The following is a 26111-nucleotide window of genomic DNA, read 5'->3' on the forward strand; positions in this document are numbered from 1 at the left end:
CTGTACATCTTTCAGAGCACTCTATGATGCCAATCAACTGCTATATAGAAATGAAAATAAACGTAAAATTAAGCTAGACCTCAATCATTTTACAATTTCAAATGTCTCTGATATAAAATACTCAATATGACAAAGTGATAGAATTACGTTCCATAAGACGAGAAACAGTATCAGTCTCAGGGTGCTATAGTCATGCTGTGTACAGTTATGAGTGGGAGATTTCAGACAACACAAAGCAAAGTCTTCCTGATAAAACTTAATATGCTATTTCTTCAAAAATGAACAAATAACGAACATGAATCCTTGAGCAAACAAGCCAATGGAAGGGCAAACACTCATGATTCCTGATACTGGCCCTCTCGGATGAGCCTTCAGATTACCATGGAATGTGCCTGCCATTTTCACATTCCCAGCATTCCGCCATGATGCTAGCACCAATTTCCAGCAGAAACTTAATCTGTCTTATACTCCAGCTGTGAACTTGGATTTCCATACCACACTTCCATAGAATAATTTTCTGAGGGCATTATTTATAATAGCAAAACATTAGGAAAATCATAAATATCTAACAATATGGGAAAGATTAAGAACAATAAATAAATATTACATACATCCAGTAATATAATGTTAAGTAGCCTCTGAAATAATATATACCAAGTTTTTATGGAGTGTATTTCTGACATAACAGTATGCTAAAAAAAAATCAAACTAGAAAATTGTATAAAATGTAGAAAAAACTTGTAAAGAAGTATGTCTTTGTTGGCATTTTAGGTAATCTCTCTCATTCTTTATTATTCTTTTTACATTTTTTTTTGCATTGTTATTTTTTATTTTTATTTATTTTTTTAAATTTTATTTTATTTAACTTTACAATATTGTATTGGTTTTGCGATATATCAAAATGAATCTGCCACAGGTAGTATATCTAATCCAAAAATCTTCATTTTATGTAAAATGAAAGGAATCTAAGAACTTAATTAAGTAATTTAGTCATGGTTTCACAAAGACATAGAAACCCAAGCCAAAATTCCTCTTTTCCACAGTACTATCTTGCTTATCCTTCAGTTCAGTCACTCAATCATTTCCGACTCTTTGCGACCCCACAGACTGCAGTACACCAGGCTTCCCTGCCCATCATGAACTCCTGGAGCTTGCACAAACTCATGTCCATTGAGTTGGTGATGACATCCAACAATCTCACCCTCTGTTTTCCCCTTCTCCTCCTGCCTTCAATCTTTCCCGGAATCAGGGTTTTTTTTCAAATGAGTCAGTTCTTCGTATCAGGTGGCCAAAGTATTAGTTTCAGCTTCAGCATCAGTCCTTCCAATGAATATTTAGGACTGATTTCCTTTAGGATGGACTGGACTGGTTGGATCTCCTTGCAGTCCAAGGGACTCTCAGGAGTCTTCTCCAACACCACAGCTCAAAAGCATCAATTCTTCAGCACTCAGCTTTCTTCACAGTCCAACTCTCATATCAATACATGACCACTGGAAAAAACCATAACTTTGACTAGATGGACCTTTGTTGGCAAACTAATGTCTCTGCTTTTTAATAAACTGTCTAGATTGGTCATAGCTTTTCTTCCAGGGAGCAAGAATCTTTCAATTTCATGGCTGTAGTCACCATCTGCAGTGATTTTGGAGCCCCTAAAAATAAAGTCTGTCCTTGTTTTCATTGTTTCCCCATCTATTTGCCATGAAGTGATGAGACAGATACCATGATCTTCATTTTTTGAATGCTGAGTTTTAAGCCAGCTTTTTCACTCTCCTTTTTCACTTTCATCAAGAGGCTCTTTAGTTCCTCATCACTTTCTGCCATAAGGGTGCTGTCATCTGTGTGTCTGAGGTTATTGATATTTCCCCTGGTAATCTTGATTCCAGCTTGTACTTCATCCAGCCCCGCATTTCTCATGATGTACTCTGCATATAAGTTAAATAAGCAGGGTTACAATAGACAGCTTTAATGTACTCCTTTCCCAATTTGCAACCAGTCTGTTGTTCCATGTCCAGTTCTAACTGTTGCTCCTTGACCTGCATACAGATTTCTCAGGAGGCAGGTAAGGTGGTCTGGTATTCCCATCTCTTTTAAGAATTTTCCAGTTTGTTGTGATCTACACAGTCAAAGGCTTTGGTATAATCAATAAAGCAGAAGTAGATGTTTTTTGGAATTCTCTTAATTTTTCTATTATCCAGCGGATGTTAGCAATTTGATCTCTGGTTCCTCTGCCTCTTCTAAAACCAGCTTGAACATCTGGAAGTTCTCAGCTCACATACTGTTGAAGCTTAGCTTGGAGAATTTTGAGCATTACTTTGCTAGCGTGTGAGATGAGTGCGATTGTGCCGTAGTTTGAGCATTCTTTGGCATTGCCCTTCTTTGCAATAGGAATGAAAACTGACCTTTTCTAGTCCTGTGGCCACTACTGAGTTTTCCAAATTTGCTGGCATATTGAGTATAGCACTTTAACAGCACCATCTTTTAACTGAAATAGCTCAGCTGGAATTCCATCACCTCCACTAGCTTCTTTCATAGTTATGCTTCCTAAGGCCCACTTGACTTCACGTTCCAGGATGTCTGGCCCTAGGTGACAGCTAGGTGCTTCTCTTTGGGTGCATATAATTACCATTTAGAATAAATCATCTGTCCATATTTTTACCTTGATTTCACTATCTTCAAGCAAGCCCATCATGTCCAAAGACAGTGTAAATTCAGCTACTTGTTCCTATCCTTTTAAAACAGTGTCACTGGGCTTGACTGCAAATGATTAAGCTTTGCATGTACCAAGGCTTTGCATGTTGACTCACAATTAATGGGCTTAGCATCTATATAAATTTTGGAGGGGCTTCTCACCAAGGTAAAAGATTGATTTGGGGTCCCATGGAGGCAAATGGGAAACAGTTTGGCCATTAAATACTTAAAAGGGCAAATAGGCAGAATATCTTTGTGCTTCTGGAAGAAAGACTGAAAATCTGTAATAAAGAATGACCTAGGACACTAGTTTTCAACAAGTGGTCCTGGACAGCACATTAGCATTACCTGGCAACTTATTATTTCTCAACTCACCTCCACGTTCTTACTGAATCAGATCAACTGAGAGTAGGGCCCAGCAATCTGTGATTTACCAAACCTTCCAGACAATTCTGATACACACAAAATTTGAGAATCATAGTTCTAGCAAATCAGCAGATATTACAGTCAAGTTTTGCCAAAAGTACATTCCTTAAACATTCAGGCAAAGAGTCTCTTTACCTTCTGATAAGTATAAAATACAGAGTGAACAATTAGAGAGTCAAGGCAGGCTAAGAGACATCTTTGCCCTCTACGCCCTTTAATCACTTGTTTGGTCACTCTGATAACAAGATGGAATGCTAAGTGGATTTTTTAAATTCCTAAAGTTCCCGGCTCTAAATAGATCATTTTGTTGCACAGATGATGAGATTCACATACGATTTTCATATTTTTCCTTAGTGAAAGAGCTGGAAAGAGTTTTTATTATTATTAAAGGCTATTATTAACTTATTAGCAGAATTCGTCTTTCTTTGGAAACATAGACATCACTGACTTGACCCCTCTGATACAAGGTTACAGGGAACTTTCACTAGAGGTGGTGGGCCTGTGAGTTCTGTTCTTCAGTTGATAGACACAGCCCAAAGCACATTTCATTTAGCTCTACAACAGTTATTTCCTATAAAGCACTCACTATTTTTTCTCTAAACTTCAAAGAAGCAAATGATGCCGGAATATCTGAAGTATTCAGCTCTGTTATTAATATATTTACAGGTTTATTTTTTCAATGGCTTATTCATTTAATTGTGTACCTACTAGGTATACACAAGACACTGTCCTAGGCACAGTATAAAGAATAAACAGATGAATAAAATACTTCCTGTTCTACAAGAAGTTTATCATATAGAAGGAGAGATGAGATTAACAGACAAAAACTATTAAAAAATAAAACACAAGTATAAACTAGGCATCAGAGGTGTAGGAATAACGAGTGATGAGGCCTTAGTGAACTTGTTTACCATTTTGAGTTTGAGGGGAATTTATGGGTTAATTTTGGAGAAGGAAATGGCAACCCACTCCAGTGTTCTTGCCTGGAGAATCCCATAGACAGAGAAGCCTGGCAGGCCATGGTCCATGGGGTTGCAAAGAGTCGGATACAAAACTGAGCAAATGACACTATGGGTGAGTTTAGATATTCATTTGGATTTTAAGATATGGTAGAAAGGAGGAAATTCTAGGATACAAGTCTAAATAACACTGCAAAGTAGAAAGCTTTGCAATGGGATCAGGCAGAGGTGAGTAGGTTAATCAAAGTGGTTCTCCATCCCACCCATACATTAATATCACCTTAAAGTGAAAGTCGCTCAGTCATGTCTGACTCTTTGCAACCCCATGGTCTATACAGTCTATGGAATTCTCTAGGCCAGAATACTGGAGTGGGTAGACTTTCCCTTCTCCAGGGGATCTTCCCAACCCGGGGATCAAACCCAGGTCTCCCGCATTTCAAGCAGATTCTTTACAAGCTGAGCCATAAGGGAAGCTCAAGAATACTGGAGTGGGTAGCCTATCCCTTCTCCAGGGGATCTTCCCTGGGATACTTTAAAAAAAACCTGATGCCTGATATCCAGAGAAAACTATAATTCAAAAAAGATACATGCACCCCTGTGTTCACTGCAGTGCTGTTTGCAACAGCCAAGATATGGAAACAACGTGAATGTCCATCAGCAGATGAACGGATAAAGAAGTGGTACATATAGACAATGGAATATTACTCAGCCATAAAAAAGAATAAAATAATGTCATTTGTAGCAAGATGGATGGACCTAGAGATTAGTATACTAAGTGAAGTAAGTCAGAAAGACAAATATCATATGATATCACTTATATGCATAATGTAAAATATGACACATATGAACTTATCTACAAAGTAGAAATAGACTCACACATAAGACAACAGACTTCAGGTGCAGGTTTCAGGGGCAGGGAGGGATGGATGGGGAGTTTGAGATTAGCAGGTATAAACTACTATAAAGGAATAGATAAACAACAAGGTCTTACTGTATAGCACAGGGAACTGTATTCAATATCCTGTGATAAACTCTAATGGAAAAAGAATGAGAAAGTATGTATACATAACTGAATCACTGCTGTACAGTAGAGATTAACACAACATTGTAAATCAACTGTGCTTCAGTAAAATAAATTTTTAAAAAAGAACTCAGGTAAAATAAGAACTTTAGGCCAATAAAGTTAAGATTTTCTTTTTAAAGTGATGTCCAAATCCAACTCTCTGACCCCGCAATTCTGACAAAATTTTCTAAGTGGGTCCTGGGCATTGGCTTCTTTAATTTCTACATTTCCTAGGTAATTCAAGTGTAGGAACAAGCCTGAGAGCCATGCTATCGCAGGGGTATGGAGGTATCCAACTCCATGGCATGGGAAGTGCAGAATGTTGGGCTAAGAAATTTGCATTCTGCTTCAGTTCAGTCACTCAGTCGTGTCCGACTCTTTGTGACTCCATGAATTGCAGCACACCAGGCCTCCCTGTCCATCACCAACTCTCGGAGTTTACTCAAACTCATGTCCATCAAGTCGGTGATGACATTCAGCCATCTCATCCTCTGTCGTCCCCTTCTCCTCCTGCCCCCAATTCCTCCCAGCATCAGAGTCTTTTTCAATGAGTCAACTCTTTGCATGAGGTGGCCAAAGTATTGGAGTTTCAGCTTCAGCATCAGTCCTTCCAATGAACACCCAGGACTGATCTCCTTTAGAATGGACTGGTTGGCTCTCCTTGCAGTCCAAGGGACTCTCAAGAGTCTTCTCCAACACCACAGTTCAAAAGCATTAATTCTTCAGCACTCAGCTTTCTTCACAGTCCAACTCTCACATCCATACATGACTACTGGAAAAACCATAGCCCTGACTAGACAGACCTTTGTTGGCAAAGTAATGTCTCTGCTTTTGAATATGCTATCTAGGTTGGTCATAACTTTCCTTCCAAGGAGTAAGCGTCTTTTAATTTCATGGCTGCAATCACCATCTGCAGTGATTTTGGAGCCCAAAAAAATAAAGTCTGACACTGTTTCCACTGTTTCCCCATCTATTTCCCATGAAGTGGTGGGACCGGATGCCATGATCTTCGTTTTCTGAATGTTGAGCTTTAAGCCAACCTTGTCACTCTCTTCTTTCACTTTCATCAAGAGGCTCTTTAGTTCCTCTTCACTTTCTGCCATAAGAGTGGTGTCATCTGCATATCTGAGGTTATTGATATTTTCCTGGCAATCTTGATTCCAGCTTGTGTTTCTTCCAGCCCAGCGTTTCTCATGATGTAGTCTGCATGTAAGTTAAATAAACAGGGTGACAATATGCAGCCTTGACGTACTCCTTTTCCTATTCGGAACCAGTCTCTTGTTCTATGTCCAGTTCTAACTGTTGCTTCCTGACCTGCATTCTGCTTACTGCTGCTGCTGCTAAGTCGCTTCAATCGTGTCCGACTCTGTGCGACCCCATAGATGGCAGCCCACCAGGCTCCCCTGTCCCTGGGATTCTCCAGGCAAGAACACTGGAGTGGGTTGCCATTTCCTTCTCCAATGCATAAAAGTGAAAAGTGAAAGTGAAGTCGCTAAGTCATGTCGGACTCTTAGCAACCCCATAGACGGCAGCCTACCAGGCTCCTCTGCCCATGGGGTTTTCCAGGCAAGAGTACTGGAATGGATTGCAGACATAAAAATCATTGAACACTTCTCTAGAGGGAACTGACGGGAGCAGAGCTATGCTTACGGAATATTAAACTGGCACTTGTGGGACTTCCCTGGTGGTATAGTGGTTAAGATTCTGCCTTCCAATGCAGCGGGTGTGGGTTCGAAATCTGGTCAGGGAACTAAGATCCCACATACTGCAGGGTGAATCCGAAAATGAAAATAAATAAATAAATAAATAAACCTTGAAAAAAAACTGGGAATATTGGAGATCAAAATGAAATATTTAAAAAATAAAAATAAAATTAACTGGCATCTGTGGTGAAGATGTATAATATAAGGAAGAGACCAGCATCTGGGAGAGTAATTGTTACTGTGATGGCACAAGGGAGGCACAGGAACTGTAAGGAGTGTGGAGTCATGGCTGAGAAGGCATATCACAGGGTGTGGTGTCTGTTGTGTGTTATGGTGAAGGAGAGAGAGGATCTGATGATAAGCTTTAGAGTCTACAAGGCTGAGGGCTCACAGTCAGCATTACTAGTTAAGAAAAACATTCCCAGAGAATGGAAGCATCATGCATTATCCACCATTTATACATATCGAGGTCCTGGGACATACAAATGAAAACATCTATCAGGTACTAGGAAAATCAATGCTTTCTCAAGACTCTGCCTATAGGTGACAGATTAGGATTCAACATTATTTTTAGGTTATCCCCAGAGAAACTTTCTTGAGATATAAGTGACATCTAACATCATGTTAATTCAGTGTGTACAACATGATATTCTCTCTCTCTCTCTACATACATATATCTACTAAGCACATATATATGCTATGTGCTTAGTCACTTCAGTCATGTCCAACTTTTTGTAATCCATGGATGGCAGCACGCCAAGCTCCTCTGTCCATAGGATTCTCCAGGCAAGAATACTGGAGTGGGTTGTCATGCCCTCCTCCAGGGGATTTTCTGACCCAAGGAATCCTCCTGCATTGCAGGCAGATTCTTTATCACTGAGCCACTGGGGAAGCGTGTGTGTGGGGGTTGTGTGTGTGTATGAACTGTGAACTTCCAGATGTCCAAGCTGGATTTAGAAAAAGCAGAGGAACCAGAGATCAAATTGCCAACATCCGTTAGATCATAGAAAAAGTAAGAGAATTCCAGAAAAACATCTACTTCTGCTTTATTGATTATGCCAAAGCCTTTGTCTGCGTGGATCACAATACACTGGGGAAAATTCTGAAAGAGATGGGAATACGAGACCACCTTACTTTCCTCCTGAGAAATCTATATGCAGGTCAAGAAGCAACAATTAGAACCGGACATGAAACAATAGACTGGTTCCAAATTGGGAAAGAAGTACGTTAAAGCTGTATATTGTCACCCTGCTTATATAACTTTTTTGCAGAGTATATCCCATGAAATGCACGGTTGGATGAAGCACAAACTGGAATCAAGATTGCTGAGAGAAATAACCTCAGATATGCAGATGACACCACTCTTATGGCAGAAAGTGAAGAGGAACTAAAAGCCTCTTAATGAAAGTGAAAGAGGAGAGTGAAAAATCTGGCTTAAAACTCAACATTCAAAATTACTGCAGATGGTGATTGCAGCCATAAAATTAAAAGATGCTTGCTCCTTGGAAAAAAAGCTATAACCAATCTAGACAGCTTATTAAAAAGCAGATACATTACTTTGCCAACAAAGGTTCATGTAGTCAAAGTTATGGTTTTTCCAGTAGTCATGTATGGATGTGAGAGTTGGACTATAAAGAAAGCTGAGCGCCAAAGAATTTATGCTTTTGAACTGTGGTGTTGGAGAAGACTCTTGAGAATCCCTTGGACTGCAAGGAGATCCAACCAGTCCATCATAAAGGAAATCAGTTCTAAATATTCATTGGAAGGGCTGATGCTGAAGCTGAAACTCTAATACTTTGGCCACCTGATGAGAAGAACTGACTCATTGGAAAAGACCCTGATGCTGGGAAAGATTGAATTCAGGAGAAGGGGAGACAGAGGATGAGATGGTTGGATGGCATCACCGACTTGAAGGACATAAGTTTGAGCAAGCTCTAGGAGTTTGTGATGGACAGGGAAGCCTGGAGTGCTGCAGTCCATGGGGTCACAAAGAGTTGGACACAACTGAGTGACTGAACTTCCTGATATATATAGTAGAAGTTGCTCAATTGTGTCTGACTCTTTGAAACCCCATGGACTGTACAGTCCATTGGATTTTCCAGGCCAGAATACTGGAGTGGGTAGCCATTCCCTTCTCCAGGGGATCTTCCCAACCCAGAGATCAAGCCCAGGTCTCCCACAATGTAGAAGGATTCTTTACCAGATGAGCTACCAGGAAGCCATATATATGTATTTATAGTATGTGTGCGTGCACACATGTGTGCATATTAAATAATAATAACCACAATAAATCTAGTTGAGATCTGTCACCACACACAGAATTATGCCTTTTTTTTTTTTGGTAATGAGAACCTTTACAATATACTGTCTTAACAACTTTCAAATATACAATATAGTATTATTAACTATAGTCACCATGGCTTAGATGGTAAAGAATCTGCCTGCAATGCAGGAGCCCTGGGTTCGAACCGTGGGTCAGGAATATTCTCTGAAGAAGTAATGGCAACCTACTCAGCATTCTTGCTTGGAGAATTCTATGGACAGAAGAGCCTGGTGGACTACAGTCTATGGGGTTGAAAAGAGTTCGACACCACTGAGTGACTAACATTACTACTACACTAACTACAGTTACCATGTTATATAATACATCTCCAGAATTTATTTATGACTGGAAGTTTGTCCCCTTTGACCACCAACTCCAGCCTCCAGCAGCTGCTAATTTGTTTTTCAGAAGCAATTTTTCAATCCACAGAGTAGAAACGTTTCTTTGAGGGAGTATCAAGTCACGTGGAAAATAAGATGACTAGGGATAAACATATTGGAGAAAACTGTCATCTGGAAGAAGAACATAAAGAAGGATGGGACAGGAAGGTGGGAGAAGCAGGCAAGGCACAATTACGGAAATTAAGAGATGGGAATACCAGACCACCTGACCTGCCTCTTGAGAAACCTGTATACAGGTCAGGAAGCAACAGTTAGAACTGGACATGAAAAAACAGACTGGTTCCAAATAGGAAAAGGAGTACGTCAAGGCTGCATATTGTCACCCTGCTTATTTAACTTATAAGCAGAGTACATCATGAGAAATGCTGGGCTGGAGGAAGCAGAAGCTGGAATCAAGATTTCTGGGAGAAATATCAATAACCTCAGATATGCAGATGACACCACCCTTATGGCAGAAAGTGAGGAGGAACTAAAGAGCTTCTCGATAAAAGTGAAAGAGGAGAGTGAAAAAGTTGGCTTAAAGCTCAACATTCAGAAAACTAAGATCATGGCATCTGGTCCCATCACTTCATGGGAAATAGATGGGGAAACAGTGGAAACAGTGTCAGACTTTATTTTTTTGGGCTCCAAAATCACTGCAGATGGTGATTGCAGCCATGAAATTAAAAGATGCTTACTCCTTGGAAGGAAAGTTACGACCAATCTAGACAGCATATTAAAAAGCCGAGACATTACTTTGCCAACAAATGTCCATCTAGTCAAGGCTATGGTTTTTCCAGTAGTCATGTATGGATGCGAGAGTTAGACTATAAAGAAAGCTGAGTGCTGAAGAATGATGCTTTTGAACTGTGGTGTTGGAGAAGACTCTTGAGAGTCCCTTGGACTGCAAGGAGATACAACCAGTCCATCCTAAAGGAGATCAGTCCTGGGTGTTCATTGGAGGGACTGATGTTGAAGCTGAAACTCCAATACTTTGGCCACCTGATGCAGAGAGCTGACTCATTTGAAAAGACCCTGATGCTGGGAAAGATTGAGGGCAGGAGGAGAAGGGGACGACAGAGGATGAGATGGCTGGATGGCATCACTGACACAATGGACATGGGTTTGGGTGGACTCCGGGAGTTGGTGATGGACAGGGAGGCCTGGTGTGCTGTGGTTCATGGGGTCAGAGAGTCGGATATGACTGAGTGACTGAACTGAACTGAACTGAACTGAAGAGAGAAAAGGGTTTGTAAGAAAATGGTGGACCCTATAGCACCCATTCAGTACTAGGACAAGTGTTTATTCCACTGGTTCATACTTTTCACCAAGTTTGGGAAACTCTGCTAGAGCAAGATCAAGGACATTAAGAAATTATCTCAGTGAATTTACATTAAATTTTAGTTTATTTTCTGCTCATGCTCAAATCTGCACTTCTACCAAAAATACTGCAATCATAAATATAGTGGCTGGATTTGTAACAAAATGGAGTTTCTTGGCAAATTCTGAAAGGATAATTGGGGAAGGTAGAGTGTGGTGTGGTGCAAGTCTGATTATTGAGGATTAAATAGAGAGAGATTACCAAGAGGGGGAAAAAAATCTCCTTTCCCTTGAGTCTCTGTTTCCCAAACTGGTTTTGACTTCTGCAAAGAGAATCTGTTAACAGGAAGTAACTTTAGCTAAAAATAAGATAGAAACCATACAGGATATCCAGAGGGAAACAGTAATTAAAGAGGAAGTGACTTGGGATGTTTCAACAATATTTATAACAATGAGAGTAGAAAGTAAAAGTGATATAAGGTCCTCTGTTTATTTTTTGAGTTGGTTTCTTCAATGTTGAGTTTCATGAGTTATGTGTATATTTTGCATATTAATCCTTTATCAGATAAAATTTTTCCAAATTTCAAAAAAAAAAAAACAAAAATTGAGAGGCAGCCCTGAAAATCTGGTTCGATGCTCCCAAACTCCTACCAGTTTGAGGACAAGGTCTAAAATATTTCAAGCAGCTAAATCTGCTAACGCACTAGCATAGAAACACACTATGTCTGAAGTCTCCAAATTCCACACACTCTGTCTCTTGAAAGGTCCCATATGAAGGAGTTTGTTTTCCTTCCTGGAGTCTTTCTCCATCTAAATATGATATGAATATTTGTTTTTACAAATTCAACCTGTCATTTAAAGCACAGTTTAGTCTGTGGCAAAATCAAACAAAAAAGTCTAAATTTTCAAACAAACAAAAAATCCCCCAGTATTTTCAACTCTAAAGAAATATGAAGAGAACAAGGACCTGTAACAAATTACCTGATAAAAGTTCCATGCTGCATCTTTTTAAAAAAGTAGAAGCAGAAGAAAGTGCATTTAAAGTAACAGTACAAAGGATCTTCAAAGCGGCATTAAACATTTCCCAGCTATGGAAAACTCAAATACCCAATCTGGTTTCTATGAAACTTAAAAAGATCAAACAATTAGAAAGAAAGTAGGCTTGAAGGAGAAATGCTAGGGATTTCAGTAAACATCTGGTTACCATTTTCAATTGAAAGAACTAACCCACTTAAGGAAGTAGTTTAGTTTCTTTGGAGTAAAAATGAGACAGTGGCTTTTTGTTCCCTTTGCACAGTGGAGGGTAAAGGAAACATCAGAGTGGGGAGATCACTCATAACTCAGCTTCTATAAATAAGAAAAGTTTTTTTTTTTTTTTTCCAAAACTAAAGTAAATTGAACTTGGATCCCTGTAGTATAAACAATTCAACCAAGTTAAGGTTAAATAAACATTCCTTGAGCGCTCCCCTGCCAATTAAGGAACACATTCTGTTTGGGAGTAAATACATCAGTAATTCTATGAGCGATGAGGAAAATAACAATAAACCCGAACACACAATTACTATGTGTCATGATACAATAAAATAGAACAGTGCAGCCCTATGCCATTTCTTTGATTCAGTTTCTTTTCTTTTCTAGTTTGATTAACTCAGGGCACAGAAGCGCTTCTGATACCGTCCAAAACCTATTACTTGCCTAATAAAAAACGTATGTCAAGTGCGTTCCAGGCAAAATACCGACAAAGCGAAACACTGTGCCTTTCAAATGTGACCTTTCCTCTTCTGTCTTCCTGCTGAACAGTCCTAGTGCATATTAAACTCAGGAAGGCAGCAGGGGTGCTGGTATGGGGCTGGAGGGGAAAAGGAATGAGTTCATTAGGCTCTCATATTGTAAAGCAGAAGAAGCATCTGCTGTCAACCTGCACCCCCAGCCTAAAGGGACCACTTCCAGTTCGGCCTTCGGGTCCACGTTTCTTCGCTCCATCTTAGCTTCCTGTTCCTCTCTTCTGCCAGAGGACAGGAGACTAAAGGCAAAGACTAAAGAAAAGGAATTCTAGAATAATAGAGGTTTAAAATCTTGTCTTGACTTGTGGACACAGTGGGAAGGAGAGGGTTGAAGAGAATAGCATTCCAGGGAATGATCGAATAGGGATAATCTAGAATAGGGAAGAATCGAGACAGTAGCATTGAAATATATACACTACTGCAGCGTGTAAGATAGATGGCTAGTGGGAAGCTGCTGTATAGCACAGGAGCTCAGCTTGGTGCTCCGTGATGACCTAGAGGGGTGGGATGGGGGGTGGTGGGAGGGAGGCTCAACAGGGAGAGGATATATGTATACATATTACCTGATTCATGTTGTACAGCAGAAACTAACACAACATTGTAAACCAATTATACTCCAATTAAAAAAAATATTGTCCTGCTTCCTCTGATTTTGTGTGTATGAGTGTTAGAGCGCATCCCCAAACTGCAGATTTGAAAAAGACTTTGATGCTGATTTTATGCATTCTCCTGAGTGATAAAGCAAGCCCTCTGCAGCATTCCTGCTTTGCTCTTATTCCATCAAAACTTCCTACTCTTTGAGCTGGGCTATTCCAGTGCTGGGTAAGTCTGATTGATACAATGGTCATCCTTCAACAGGTCCTGGGCCTTCTAGGGTTACTACAAATAAATCCTGTACTCAAGCGACCTTTAAACAGTGGGGATACAAAAATATTGGCCCAACTACTTGCAGGCCTCCCAGAAATGGTCTTTTCAATTGGAACAATCTATTTTCTTGTTCCTGCTACAGTTCTTGGTTTGTACTGCAACTGTAGAAATATGCCTCCTCAAGTATACATAAATAATTCCAAGCCAAAGATAAAATATACTCTGCATCAGAGTCTCCCGAACTACATATTACTTAGACTCTACCCTGGGTGCAAGCTTAAAACTTTTGGAAAATATTTATTCTCTCTTAGGCCACTATTCATTCTATGAACTAAAACAATGATTTACTAAATAGTACCTGGATGCTAGGAAAGAGAATTTGATGGTGACTTTCTTTTCCTTTAGAGACGTACATGCTGTAAAAATCTTGGGTCATATGACGCTTTTCAAAGCAAGGGACTAGAAGTGAATGTTTCACACAATGCTAAGAACTCACCGACAGGACCTAAATGACATGATAGGGGTTTTCACCTTTAATGCTCTCTACAGTCATGAGCAGCAAAAGATATAAGCTTACTTTTCCGTGTCCTTTACTGGAGAGCAGCTTTAGGTAACTCTGTGTGTTCCTCTGTTTTATGGAATATTAAACCTTCAATGAATCAGTTATCATCTCTAAACAGATAGCCCGCACATCTATATCTCCCGCTTGACCTCCAGTCTCTGCTAAGTACATTCATGTGAAAATCTCAAGGCACCTGAGCCTGCACATGTTTAGAACTAAACACATCTGCCCTTCCTGCAAAAACAACAGGTTGAGGAATACCGCTAAATATGTCAGAGGAGTCTTGAAATCCAAGGAAGGGGAAAACTGAAAAACAGACACAGGCATTAAAAACCTCAACAGTCTAGAATTGTTTGATGTATAAAGTGTTAGCTTTATCTCCTACCACAGTTGTGGTTGCATTATTTTTGTTATATGAGCAGATTTGAACATGAGTAGAATATCAATGTTCCTTTAAATTTACATAAAAATGAAAGGCTGAAGAATTAAGTTTTAATGTGAAAGTTTAAGGTAGTTCACTATTTAAGGGGCTCAACTGTACTATTTCATCTTTATTTATTTATGTATTCTAATAAATATTTATCATGTGCCCCTATGTGGAGGGCATAGTTCTATGTGATGAGCTGAGCAGACAGGGTTCCTAATCTCAAGGAGTTGACAAATTTTTTTTAGAAGTGAGGTTGTTTTTCCTAATGAAATGATCCAGGAAACCGTGTGTCAGAATTTCAGGAGGGTTAACAACCCAGATCGTTCATGAAAAAATATTAAGTTGGGAAGGAGACTTGAATAGGACTTAATAGGGAGATTTTAATGCAAAATTTCCAGTAGCAGCAAGCACCCTTCTGCTACTGGTAAGTTGTGTCCGACTCTTTGCAACCCTATGGACTGTAGCCCACGAGGTTCCTCTGTCCATGGGATTTCCCAGTCAAGAATACTGGAGTGGGTTGCCATTTCCTTCTCCAGGGCATCTTCCTGACCAGGGATCAAACCCATGTCTCCTGCATTGCAGGCAGATTCTTTATCACTGAGCCATCAGGGAAGCCCCCCTTTAACGTACCTCTCCACAAAGGAATCTTCATGATCTCCTTTCTGTATCTAGTTCCTGGCAGCAGTAGCAATATTATCTCCCATTTTTGGAGTGCCTACCACATGCCATTCTCACAACAGTCTCAAAACAATCCATTTCAGAAGAGAAAAACGAGGGCTTTGAGAGGCCAACTTGTCCAGGGTAGTGTAACCATTAAGATAACACTGGAGACTCCACCCCAGGTTCAGTCTTACTCCACAGCTTATTCTCTTTAATTACCACAGTCCACTACCCTCCCCAAGAAAGCAATTATTGTGGTTAGGCTCTTCTTACTTGATTGAAATCTCAACTTCCTTATGGCTTCTTTTTGAATACAAATAAACTAAAGAAAAATCTGAAATACATTTTCCATTACAAAAGTTAAGATTGATCTGCAGTACTTGTTTTTTTCCACACAACCGGCAGAAACAGCTTTTGGCAAGTAGCCATTATAAATAAACCTTCAAAATGAGACTAAATTTCAAATGCTACATGGATGTGTTGGACATTTTTAAGAGTACAGGTGAATGTAAATAAATTTATGGGAGGGAAGAAACTATGAAATTATAAACAGGGAAGGAAATGGGCTTTTCCTTTTTTAAATACATTTTCCACAACATTAAGCAGTAGTAACATCTTGCTCTGCTAACTGTATCTTTAATAGTACATCCCAAGAACATAGCTGGGAAAATTACAGTGTCCTTCTTAGTGGGGGGAAAGCTGTAGCAATATTATTTAAAATATCATCTCTATAACACAATATAGCAAACGTATCAACACAAATATCGATAAATACTATTTATCACAGTATTAATCCTGTCTCTTCTTAGAGATGTTTTCATTATGTCATGCTGTCATGTCACACTCAGCTCACATCCACTTCGTCTGCAATACAAATGTTGCTCTAGCCCTTGACCGTACATAACATCATCAACTTAATAATCCTTTTGAAAAAGTTGTTTTAAATGTACTATCTGGACATGTCAGAGATCAAGGGGAGGCACTACAGTGTCCCCTTCTTCCCGAGAGCAAAACCTCTCTCTACTCTTTCCCCTGTTGCCAAGCCGGGTACTTGGCAGCTCAAGCCAAAATTAGGCTCAAATTATGGTAGCTAAGAGGAATATCCAGTTTGAGCCCTACTTTTATACTTCCATCTTAGTAATCTTATTATTATATGTTTGACTATAAACCATCAAATCCTTTTTCAATGAGGTTTGAGTTAAGTTAAAAACCTAATCTATCTCAGTCCTTGAGTTTAACCACCATCATGAGATCAAATGACATAGAATTAGTCTAGATCCACAGGTCAGCAAACATTTTCTGTAAAGGACTCAATAACAAATATTTTAGGCCTTAACAGCCATATAGTCTTTGTTGCAACTACTTAGCTCTGCTGTTATAGTACAAAAATGGTCAAAGACAGTACAAAAACAAATGAGTGGCTGTGTTCCAATCAAACTTTGTTTATAGGCATTGGGCCAGATTTGGCCAATGGGCCATAGTTTGTCAACTGCTGGCAAGAAAATTTATATAGTCTTTCACTTTTTATAGTTCTTCAAAGACCATTCTGTATAAAAGCCCCAAGTTACAAAAATAAGAGCAATCTGAAATCATAAGACAGTCAGTCTCCAATCCTGTAGCTTGGATAGCAGTTGGCATTTGTTTTTCACATGGACTATACAACACAACTCCAGTACTTTGGGCACCTCATGCGAAGAGTTGACTCATTGGAAAAGACTGTGATGCTGGGAGGGATTGGGGGCAGGAGGAGAAGGGGACGACAGAGGATGAGATGGCTGGATGGCATCACTGACTCGATGGACGTGAGTCTGAGTGAACTCCGGGAGTTGGTGAGGGACAGGGAGGCCTGGCGTGCTGTGATTCATGGGGTCACAAAGAGTCGGACACGACTGAGCGAGTGATCTGATCTGATCTGATCTGATCTGATACAACACAATTCAAAAGTGCAGGGTATACTCAAGAGTGGGCAGAAAATTGCTAAATATGCTCTACCCTTCAAATATACATAAATAGTTCTGATCCAGTGATGAAGTACCTTGAATCAGAGTCTCCTAGAAAACACCTTTCTTGGATGTCACCATGGGAACAGGTTAAGAGCTTTTGGGGGGAATACCTGCTCTCTTTTAGGCCACTATTCTTTTCCAGGTACCAGAGCACTGACTCACTATATAGTATCTAGATATTAGGAAAAGGAATAATTGGTTGGTCCTTCAATCTTTTCCTTTAGAGACATATATTCAGAGACTTCTATGGTCTTACAAACGCAGAAACAGAAGATATGTTTTTCCAAAGTAGGAGGCTAAAGGACGATAAATGTGTATGTTTCATAGTCTGCTGTTTCGTAGGCATAAATCTGTAAAGACAATTGTCCTCTTACTGTCCTCAAAATCAGCTTAAAGTTGAAATACTTATAAACAACTATACCAATAAATCTTCACTATTAATAGTTCAATGGCATATAGCAAGCACACTTTTGTATCATTTTATTACAAAATGAACTCTAAAGATTGCTATTTTTTGAACCAGTAGTATATCCCTTAGGACAGTGTTCCTCAAACCAGGCTACACATCAGAATTACCTGTGTCTGTTTTTAACATACAAATTTCTGGGCCCCACTCCCAGACTAGTGAATGAGAAATATTGGCTGGGCTTTACTTTGTTTCCTCCCAGAACTCTGATGGGTGTGGACAAAGTGATTAAATTCTCAGCACATATTCTTGTGAAGTAAATATCATTACTGCCTTTAGTTTAATATATAAACTATGATAAGACTCAGAGAACAAGGCCAAATATATACAGATCTATTGTTGTTCTGGTTAGAATCACCAATATCTATTATATCACAGAATAGAATTAACCAGGGGAAAACATAATACCTTTTTTTGAATTTTCAACCGAAGACTGCTTACTTTTCCCTCCAATTAATGTTTACTAAATTAGTAATTAAATATAAGATGAAGCCCAAATATTACTCTTTAAGAACATATTATTCTTAATAGTAGAATGTTGCCTGCCTGGACTAGCACTCTTTTAAATTTTTTCCTAATTTTTATCCATTTCTAGCCTTAAAAGTTTTTTTTTTTTTAAAGGGACCCTGAAAAAGGCCACCTGTGCTTCAAAGGATGGCACAAAAAAAGAGATAAGCAGAAATGATGGGGGAAAAGTCAAAACAGGACTAGAGAGCAGGTAGAATAAATGGATAGAACAGGGAAAATGTGTTTTATATTTATTTTCTTAAGACCAAAAATGTGTTTTATAAATGTGTCAACTCTGCACCTTGGTACTTAATAGCATTTGTAGAAGTGCTTCTTTTGTTTTTAATGTAATCTTTTCAAATCTCAGGTTAGCAAACAGCAAATGATGAAAAGAAAGATAAGGAGAGTAGGTCTCCAGATCATTCTCAATTGCTTTCACTTCCACCAAGCTGCTTAGCATGGGGAGATGAAGTTTAAAGGGGCCAATTTAGGGTCCCACTCTCTGCCGCTGTACATGTAGTAAGACAAGCATAAGTTGAATATGTGAAACTAGAGCAAAATAAATTTTACACGAATGAAATCTCAAGAAAATATTTTTGACAGTAAGTGCTTCAATTCAAACAGTCTATAGATTAAATGTGTGGCCATGGAAAACAAGCTGCAATTTAAAAAGTGGCTTTTTTTGTATACGTTAGATAATCAGAAACATATTAGATGATGGTCACGGAGATTTTTTATCTCAGGTATTCGATGCACAGGCTCTCACAATGAAAACTACAAAATCAAATGGAGAACCAACAATATCCCTTACTTGTGAAATTGCTACCCTTTCTTGAGGCCTATCCAGGAATAATATCTTACCATATAAAGCAAAAGAATAGCAAGAAAGAAGCAGTGAATGTTTTCAAAACTGAGGAAATGTAGGGAAAGCGAGCCAAATCAGTATTTACACTGGCAAATTCCGGTGACACCATCTAGTTATCTTGTGCTACTGTGCCCAGCAGCTCCTCTGGCTGCCAGATTCTATTGCCTTCAGGCTTTCTTTGCACTTTCTTGGTATTTGGAAGCTGCAAAGTAATTCTCCTTTTTCTTATAAAACTGACCCAAAGGACATCAAGGGAGAGAAGAGACATATTCCTTGTTTTGCAGGTGGATAAAATGGAAATTGAAGTTGAAAGCACAGATAACCCGTGTTGTGCCCATATACAATGAGTAGCAGCACCGAGGGGGCAGAAAACACGTGAATTTCAGTGTTGTGTTATCACAGTCAAGGCTTTGCAGGAGTCCAGGACCACAGCTCATGTGGCACAGGGTGGTGCTAATACAATCACCTTGTTCAGCGGTGGGCTAAAATAATTTATAGGATGAGAAGAAGACAAAGTGCTTTATATCTTTCCTTAAGATTGGCAGCTATTCTGATCAGTGGTGTTCTGACAATATCATTTATGGATGTTTTAGAACTTTCAGTTCAGTTCAGTTCAGTCAGGCTCTTTGCGACCCCATGGACTGCAGCACGTCAGGCTTCCTTGTCCATCACCAATTCCCGGAGCTTGCTCAAACTCATCTCCATCAAGTTGGTGATGCCATCCAACCATCTCATCTTCTGTCGTCCCCTTCTCCTCCTGCCTTCAATCTTGCCCAGCAGCAGGGTCTTTTCCAATGAGTCAGTTTTTTGCATCAGGTGCCAAAGTACTTTAGATTCCAGATGGGTCCTTCTTAGAACCAACTTCAGTGAGGTTTGTAAACTTTGTCTCCAGCTGCTTCCATATTCCATATCTTTCACCTCCCTTTTGCTTTTCTTATTTGCTTCCAAAAGCTCTAGATTAACATACTTCTCCTGGGGGCAGAGGCCGGCAAATGGCATTCCTGAAGACTCGTCCTAATGGACTGTATTCTGCACATTTTAAGTCCTTTCTTTTCATCAAAGTAGATCTTTTGAGGCTTTTTCCCCTGGGAGCTTTGTTAGTGAACTAGCTTATAACTTTATCACCGACATTGTTAAAAAAAAAAGGTGGTAAAGGGTGATCATGGCTAAGTGTTCCCAGCCTCTTTCATAACCAACGTAAACTAGCATTTTAAAAAGCAAAAGTGAAAGTCGCTCAGTCTCAGTTGTGTCCAACTCTTTGTGACCCCATGGACTATACAGCCCATGGAATTCTCTAGGCCAAAATACTGGAGTGGGTAGCCTTTCCCTTCTCTAGGGGATCTTCCCAAAGCAGGGATCAAACCCAGGTCTCCCACACTGCAGGCAGATTCTTTACCAACCACAAGGGAAGCCCTTAAAGAGCAAGGGGGGGCCTAATTAAAAAGCATGTGCTATGAGGATGTCAGGATGGCTGACACTGAAATGACAAATGAAAATTACTGTGGCACCGGGATCTATTTTCTCCCAGAAGCAAACACCATGGAGATCAGCAGCTGATTCAAATTACTTTTCCTCTCCTCCCTTTTGATAAATAGGAAAACAAACACACACTGTACCATCCTAAAAAGAAAACTCTGATTGGCCCACAGAGAATGAGTGCTCCACGTTCTGGTAGCTGTAAAATGATCGATTAATGCAGGAAAAGACCCTGATGCTGGGAAAGATTGAAGGTAGGAAGGCAAGGGGATGACAGAGGATGAGTTGGTTGGATGGCATCACTGACTCAATGGACATGAGTTTGAGCAAGCTCTGGGAGATAGTGAACAACAGGGAAGCCTGGCGTGCTGCAGTCCACAGGGTCACAGAGTCAGACATAACTTAGTAACTGAACAACAACAAAGGGGTCAAAGAGGGAGTGAGCAACACGGAGATGAAGAGGACGAGCACAGAAGTGAGATCTGGAATCTGCGGGGTTCAAATCCTGCCCCTCCATCACCACAGTTTAAGATATAAGGTGCATCCCTGAACTATTCTAAGCCTTGGGTTCCTCTTCTGCAAGTGGGGGAGGGATGAATATTTCTTTCTTAAATTTATTGGAGTATAGTCGCCTTATAATGTTGTGTTAGTTTCTGCTGTGCAGCAAAGTGAATCAGTGATACATGTATCTATTCTTTTATAGATTTCCTTCCCATTGAGGTCACCACAGAACATTTACTGGGTAGCTCAGCTGGTAAAGAATCCACCTGCAATGCAGGAGACCCTGGTTCAATTCCTGGGTTGGGAAGATCCCCTGGAGAAGCGATAAGCTACTCACTTCACGTTGTTGGGTTTCCCTGCTGCCTCAGACGGTAAAGAATCAGCCTGCAATGCAGGAGACCCGGGTTTGATCCCTGAATCAGGAAGATCCCCCGGAAGGAGGGCATAGCAACCCACTCCAATATTCTTACCTGGAGAATCCCCATGGACCAAGGAGCCTGGCAGGTTACACTCCATGGTGTCGAAAAGAGCTGGACATGACTGAGTGACTAAGCATGCACACAGAGCACTGAGTAGAGTTTCCTGTGCTATACAGTAGGTTCTCACTAGTTCTCTATTTTATACGTAGTAGTGTATATATGTCAACCCCAATCTCCCAGTTAATTCCACCCCCCTTACCTCTTGGTGTCCCTACATTTGTTCTCTATGTGTGTGTCTCTGTTTCCCCTTTGCAAATAAGTTCATCTACACCATCTTTCTAGATTCCACATACATGCGATATTATACTAATCTGTTTTTCTCTTTCTGAATTATTTAATTCTGTGTGACAGTCTCTAGCTCTATCCAGGTCTCTGCAAATGGCACCACTGTGTTCTGTTTTATGGCTAAGTAACATTCCATTGTATATATGTACCATGTCTTCTTTATCCATGTCTCTGCTGATGGACATTTAAGTTGCTTCCATGTCTGGCTATTGTAAATAATGCTGGAATAAACATTGGGGTGCATGTATCTTTTCTTGGGGGTACTCAGAGGCTTTCAGTGAGGAGTAAATGAGGCCATGAATACAGAATACAATATGTCACATGGTTAGTCACTCAAGGTCTGTCAGCTGTATTGTTACTGCCCTTTTTGACCCTCATCATCTACTCAACTTCCTTTTCAAATAACTTATTTAAGAACCTGTCTCTTATTTTTCACTTCAAATGATAGAAATAAAAAGTACTTGACTAGTAACAGTGTGTGAGATAAATATCTACACTTCTTTCGCATTTAGAGCCAATCTGTGATTCACATTTAAGTTGGCTTCTCAAAACAATTTCCAGCACATTCTACTTGCAGTCAGATGAAGTGGCAATTTTCTTAAAATATGGAGCAGTTCGGTGCTGGGCAGAACATGTATTCAGGCTCATAAACATAAACATTTTTATGCAGCATTTAAAGATGAACTATGTAACTCCAAAACGCTGCAAAAATATAAACAAAATAATTTCAGGAATAAAGAAATGCAGCTAAAGGAGAATGGAGAGGAAGCTAAAAAAGAATCCAAGTTTTCTATGGTGCAAGAAAGTTGATCATGGGTAAAAATTTGTTCTTGTGAATTTTTTTAGAGGAAGACAGTAGCACATTCCAGGAAGTATTTACACTAGATGACAAGCAACTTTGGTAATTACTCCTGATTCTGACCTTTTTCTAGTAGCCCAGGGTCGGCACCGAGCCTTTCTTCAGAGATGACAACCGTATAGTGATGCTGAGTGAGAATGCTCGGTGGAGCTGAAGCTCCCTTTGGCTGGAGGAAGAAGGCCTGTAGAGAACAGCCCTTCTGCCATGGCTGCTGAAGTGGGTCTCAACTGACTGTTTGATCTACAGGGGGAAAAAAAAAAAGAAGGTGTAAAAATTCGAGAGGAAAACAGGAGCACATTTCCTTTGAAGGAGATCATTAATGTAAATCGGGAGCCATTCAGAAAGTTGACTTTGAAGGTTTTCTCCGGCAATGCTCTGAAAGGCACACAAGGACAAAAGCAACCTCATTTGTGAGAACTGAAGGTGAACTGTATTTTTCTCACTATTCCAGAAAGATGAAGATTTCAAGCCATTAAATACAGAGTTCCTGGCGGAATACTGTGATATACCGAGCTCAACTCTGCCTGAAAAATAGAAATTAATAGCGATGCTTTTCATCTGCATTGTGCTTTTCTGTAATAGTTCCAGCTGCCTTATCTTTTAATAGTTCTTTTAGGTAAACACAGTAGAGGAAACAGACCCAGGGAGGATGGATTTTGTGCCGGAAGGACATGGGGGACAGCTGAAAAGCAATCCCAGAGCTCTCTGCAGGCACAATGCTGTCACTTCTCTCCATCAGGATGCAGCAAAATTTCAGTGCCTCTCACTGAGACAGGATGGATCTTCATGTGAGAAGAGGAGGGTATCACTCAAGAACCATAGATTTTAGGCTCTTCCTTCAGCTGTTGATTGCTCCTCCAAATAAATATTCTTTCTCACAATGATGCTTGAAGTATCATTAACAAAAGGGAAGTTTTGAATTGGCAAGTAGAAAGAATGCTGACAATGAAATTCATTATATGGTTTAAGCCATTCCTAGTGACTCAGACAGTAAAGAATCTGCCTGCAATGCAGGAGACTCTGGTTGATCCCTGGGTCGGGAAGATCCTCTGGAGAAGGGAATGGTTACCCACTCCAGTGTTCTTGCCTGAAGAATTCCATGGACAGAGGGCCTGGCAGTCTACAGTCCATGGGATTACAAAGAATCAGACAAGACTGAACGACTGAAATACACACACACATACACATATGGTCTAATGCAGATACTGTGTGTTTTCCTGAAAATTTTTGTGATTAAACCTTGATAAAGTAGACATTTTTTACAACTGAAGGGAATGATAAGATTGGGTGGAAGTTAGGGCAAAAAAAATGGGAGAGGCCAAAGAAGAGGAGACAAAGGGTTGGAGAAGGCAGTTGAGGGGAAAGAGGTAAAAAATGAAATTAGGAATCCACATTACTTTCAGTGGCAGCTCTGAATCAAATTGTCCATTGGCCCTCAAACATAATTTGTACCATGTCTTTCACTCCTTAAATTTCTTCATTATTTCCCATTACTGACCGAATCAATTCCACATCTTTATCACAGAATGCAGGCCACCTGAACTTAAACCCCATCTTCCTTCCCTGGTCATGTCACACTTTTAATCATTTCCATTCCTAATCCTAACCTGCTACTTCATATAGACTCCACTGTGCCTTCTCACTACAAATCCTTCCTCTCTCTCCATTCTTCCATTTAGCAAACTCCAAATCAAGCAGTACTTCTTTGGAAAATTTTCATTGACAAACATCCTTCCATCAGCACTTACAAAATTGTGTGTCTCTCTGATTTGAGTTCCCTAACATGCAGCCTGCATTGCCCCTGTGTCTTTGGTAAACACTGCTGCTGCTACTGCTAAGTCGCTTCAGTCGTGTCCGACTCTGTGCGACCCCATAGTCGGAAGCCCACCAGGCTCCCCCGTCCTTGGGATTCTCCAGGCAAGAACACTGGAGTGGGTTGCCATTTCCTTCTCCAATGCATGAAAGTGAAAAGTGAAAGGGAAGTCGGTCAGTCATGTCCGACTCTTCACGACCCCATGGACTGCAGCCTACCAGGCTCCTCCATCCATGGGATTTTCCAGGCAAGAGTTCTGGAGTGGGGTGCCATTGCCTTCTCCGTGGTAAACACTACACATTCAATAAATGACCATATCAAGTAAAATAATGGACCATAATGCTCTATCAAGATCTGATCTTTGAAGATATGTATGAAAAGAAAGAAGAAACAGATTTAGATTGTTAATCCTTTGAAGGCAGGCACCATATTCTACTTTTCATTACATACAAATGATGGCTATATGAAAATCAATCTACAAAGCATGATATAGTGCAGAAGGACACAAAATCTGCAGCCAGGAGGCCGGCTTTGAATCTCTTGGTTCCACCAGCACTAATCCTATGACCTTGGACAGTACCTTCTTCCTAAGGCGGCTTCGAGGATTAAGGAGTTAGTATTTGTAAAGTGCTTAGAACTGTGCCTGGCATATGTGCTTAGTCCCTCAGTCGTGTCTGACTCTTTGTGACCTTACGAACCGTAGCCCACCATGCTCCTCTGTCTATGGCAATTCTTCAGGCAACAATACACAAGTGGGTTGCCACGCCTTCTTCCAGGGGATCTTCCCAACCCAGAAATCAAACCCAGATCTCCTGCATTGCAGGCAGATTATTTACCAGCTGAGCTACAGAGATCTGCCTGGCATATAAAAAGTGCTATATGTGTGTTTTTAAAATAATCATATGTCAAAAAGAGCAAAGAGTCGGGAACACGGTTTCCGTGTCTGAGCTTTGCCTGGCACACGCTAACACAGGCGTATAATATGTGTGTGATGAATACAAAGGGAAGAAAGAGAACACCAGCTACCATACCTTCTTGTGCATGATACTTTGGGAAAACACAATCAGATATTCCCCCTTGTTGCTGCTGCTGCTGCTAAGTCGCTTCAGTCGTGTCCGACTCTGTGTGACTCCATAGATGGCAGCCCACCAGGCTCCCCCGTCCCTGGGATTCTCCAGGCAAGAACACTGGAGTGGGTTGCCATTTCCTTCTCCAATGCATGAAGTGAAAAGTGAGAGTGAAGTCGCTCAGTCATGTCCGACTCTTCACAACCACATGGACTGCAGCCCACCAAGCTCCTCCATCCATGGGATTTTCCAGGCAAGAGTACTGGAGTGGGTTACCATTGCTTTATCCGTTCCCCTTGTTAAAGGACTGCATTTTATTGATAATGAATCTATTTAAACTCAAGAATTTAACTGAAAATTGGAACATAATTACTCAGCAAATGTTGTGATTGTTTTAGTGATAAACTTTTTAGAAGGAGAATTTGAAACCAAATACAGGCTGAGTCTTTGGACTCAGGAGTCAGAGGGAACCAGTACCAAGAGCTCACAGGAGGCCAAAATAAACAAAGGTGGGTCTAGGTGAAAGGGGAAGACAGATGCTTCCAAATATATCAGTGTCACTCAAGCAAAACGCAGTGTCCAGAATTCCCTTCTCACATTATTTTCTTTCGAAATCACAGGATGCTCC

General features: G+C 40.2%; 1 protein-coding gene across 1 annotated transcript in view; it reads right to left on the reverse strand.

Moving 5' to 3' along the window:
- Nucleotides 1-26111, reverse strand: part of CPED1 (cadherin like and PC-esterase domain containing 1) — a 326305-nt gene that overhangs the window by 265704 nt on the left and 34490 nt on the right. The window contains 2 exon segments of the mRNA XM_070369325.1: nt 22667-22744; nt 22747-22843. Of these exon segments, the coding sequence (XP_070225426.1) occupies nt 22667-22744; nt 22747-22843 (175 nt within the window).

Source organism: Bos mutus, chromosome 4 (assembly GCF_027580195.1).
Source record: "Bos mutus isolate GX-2022 chromosome 4, NWIPB_WYAK_1.1, whole genome shotgun sequence".
In the NCBI taxonomy this organism is placed as follows: Eukaryota; Metazoa; Chordata; class Mammalia; order Artiodactyla; family Bovidae; genus Bos; species Bos mutus.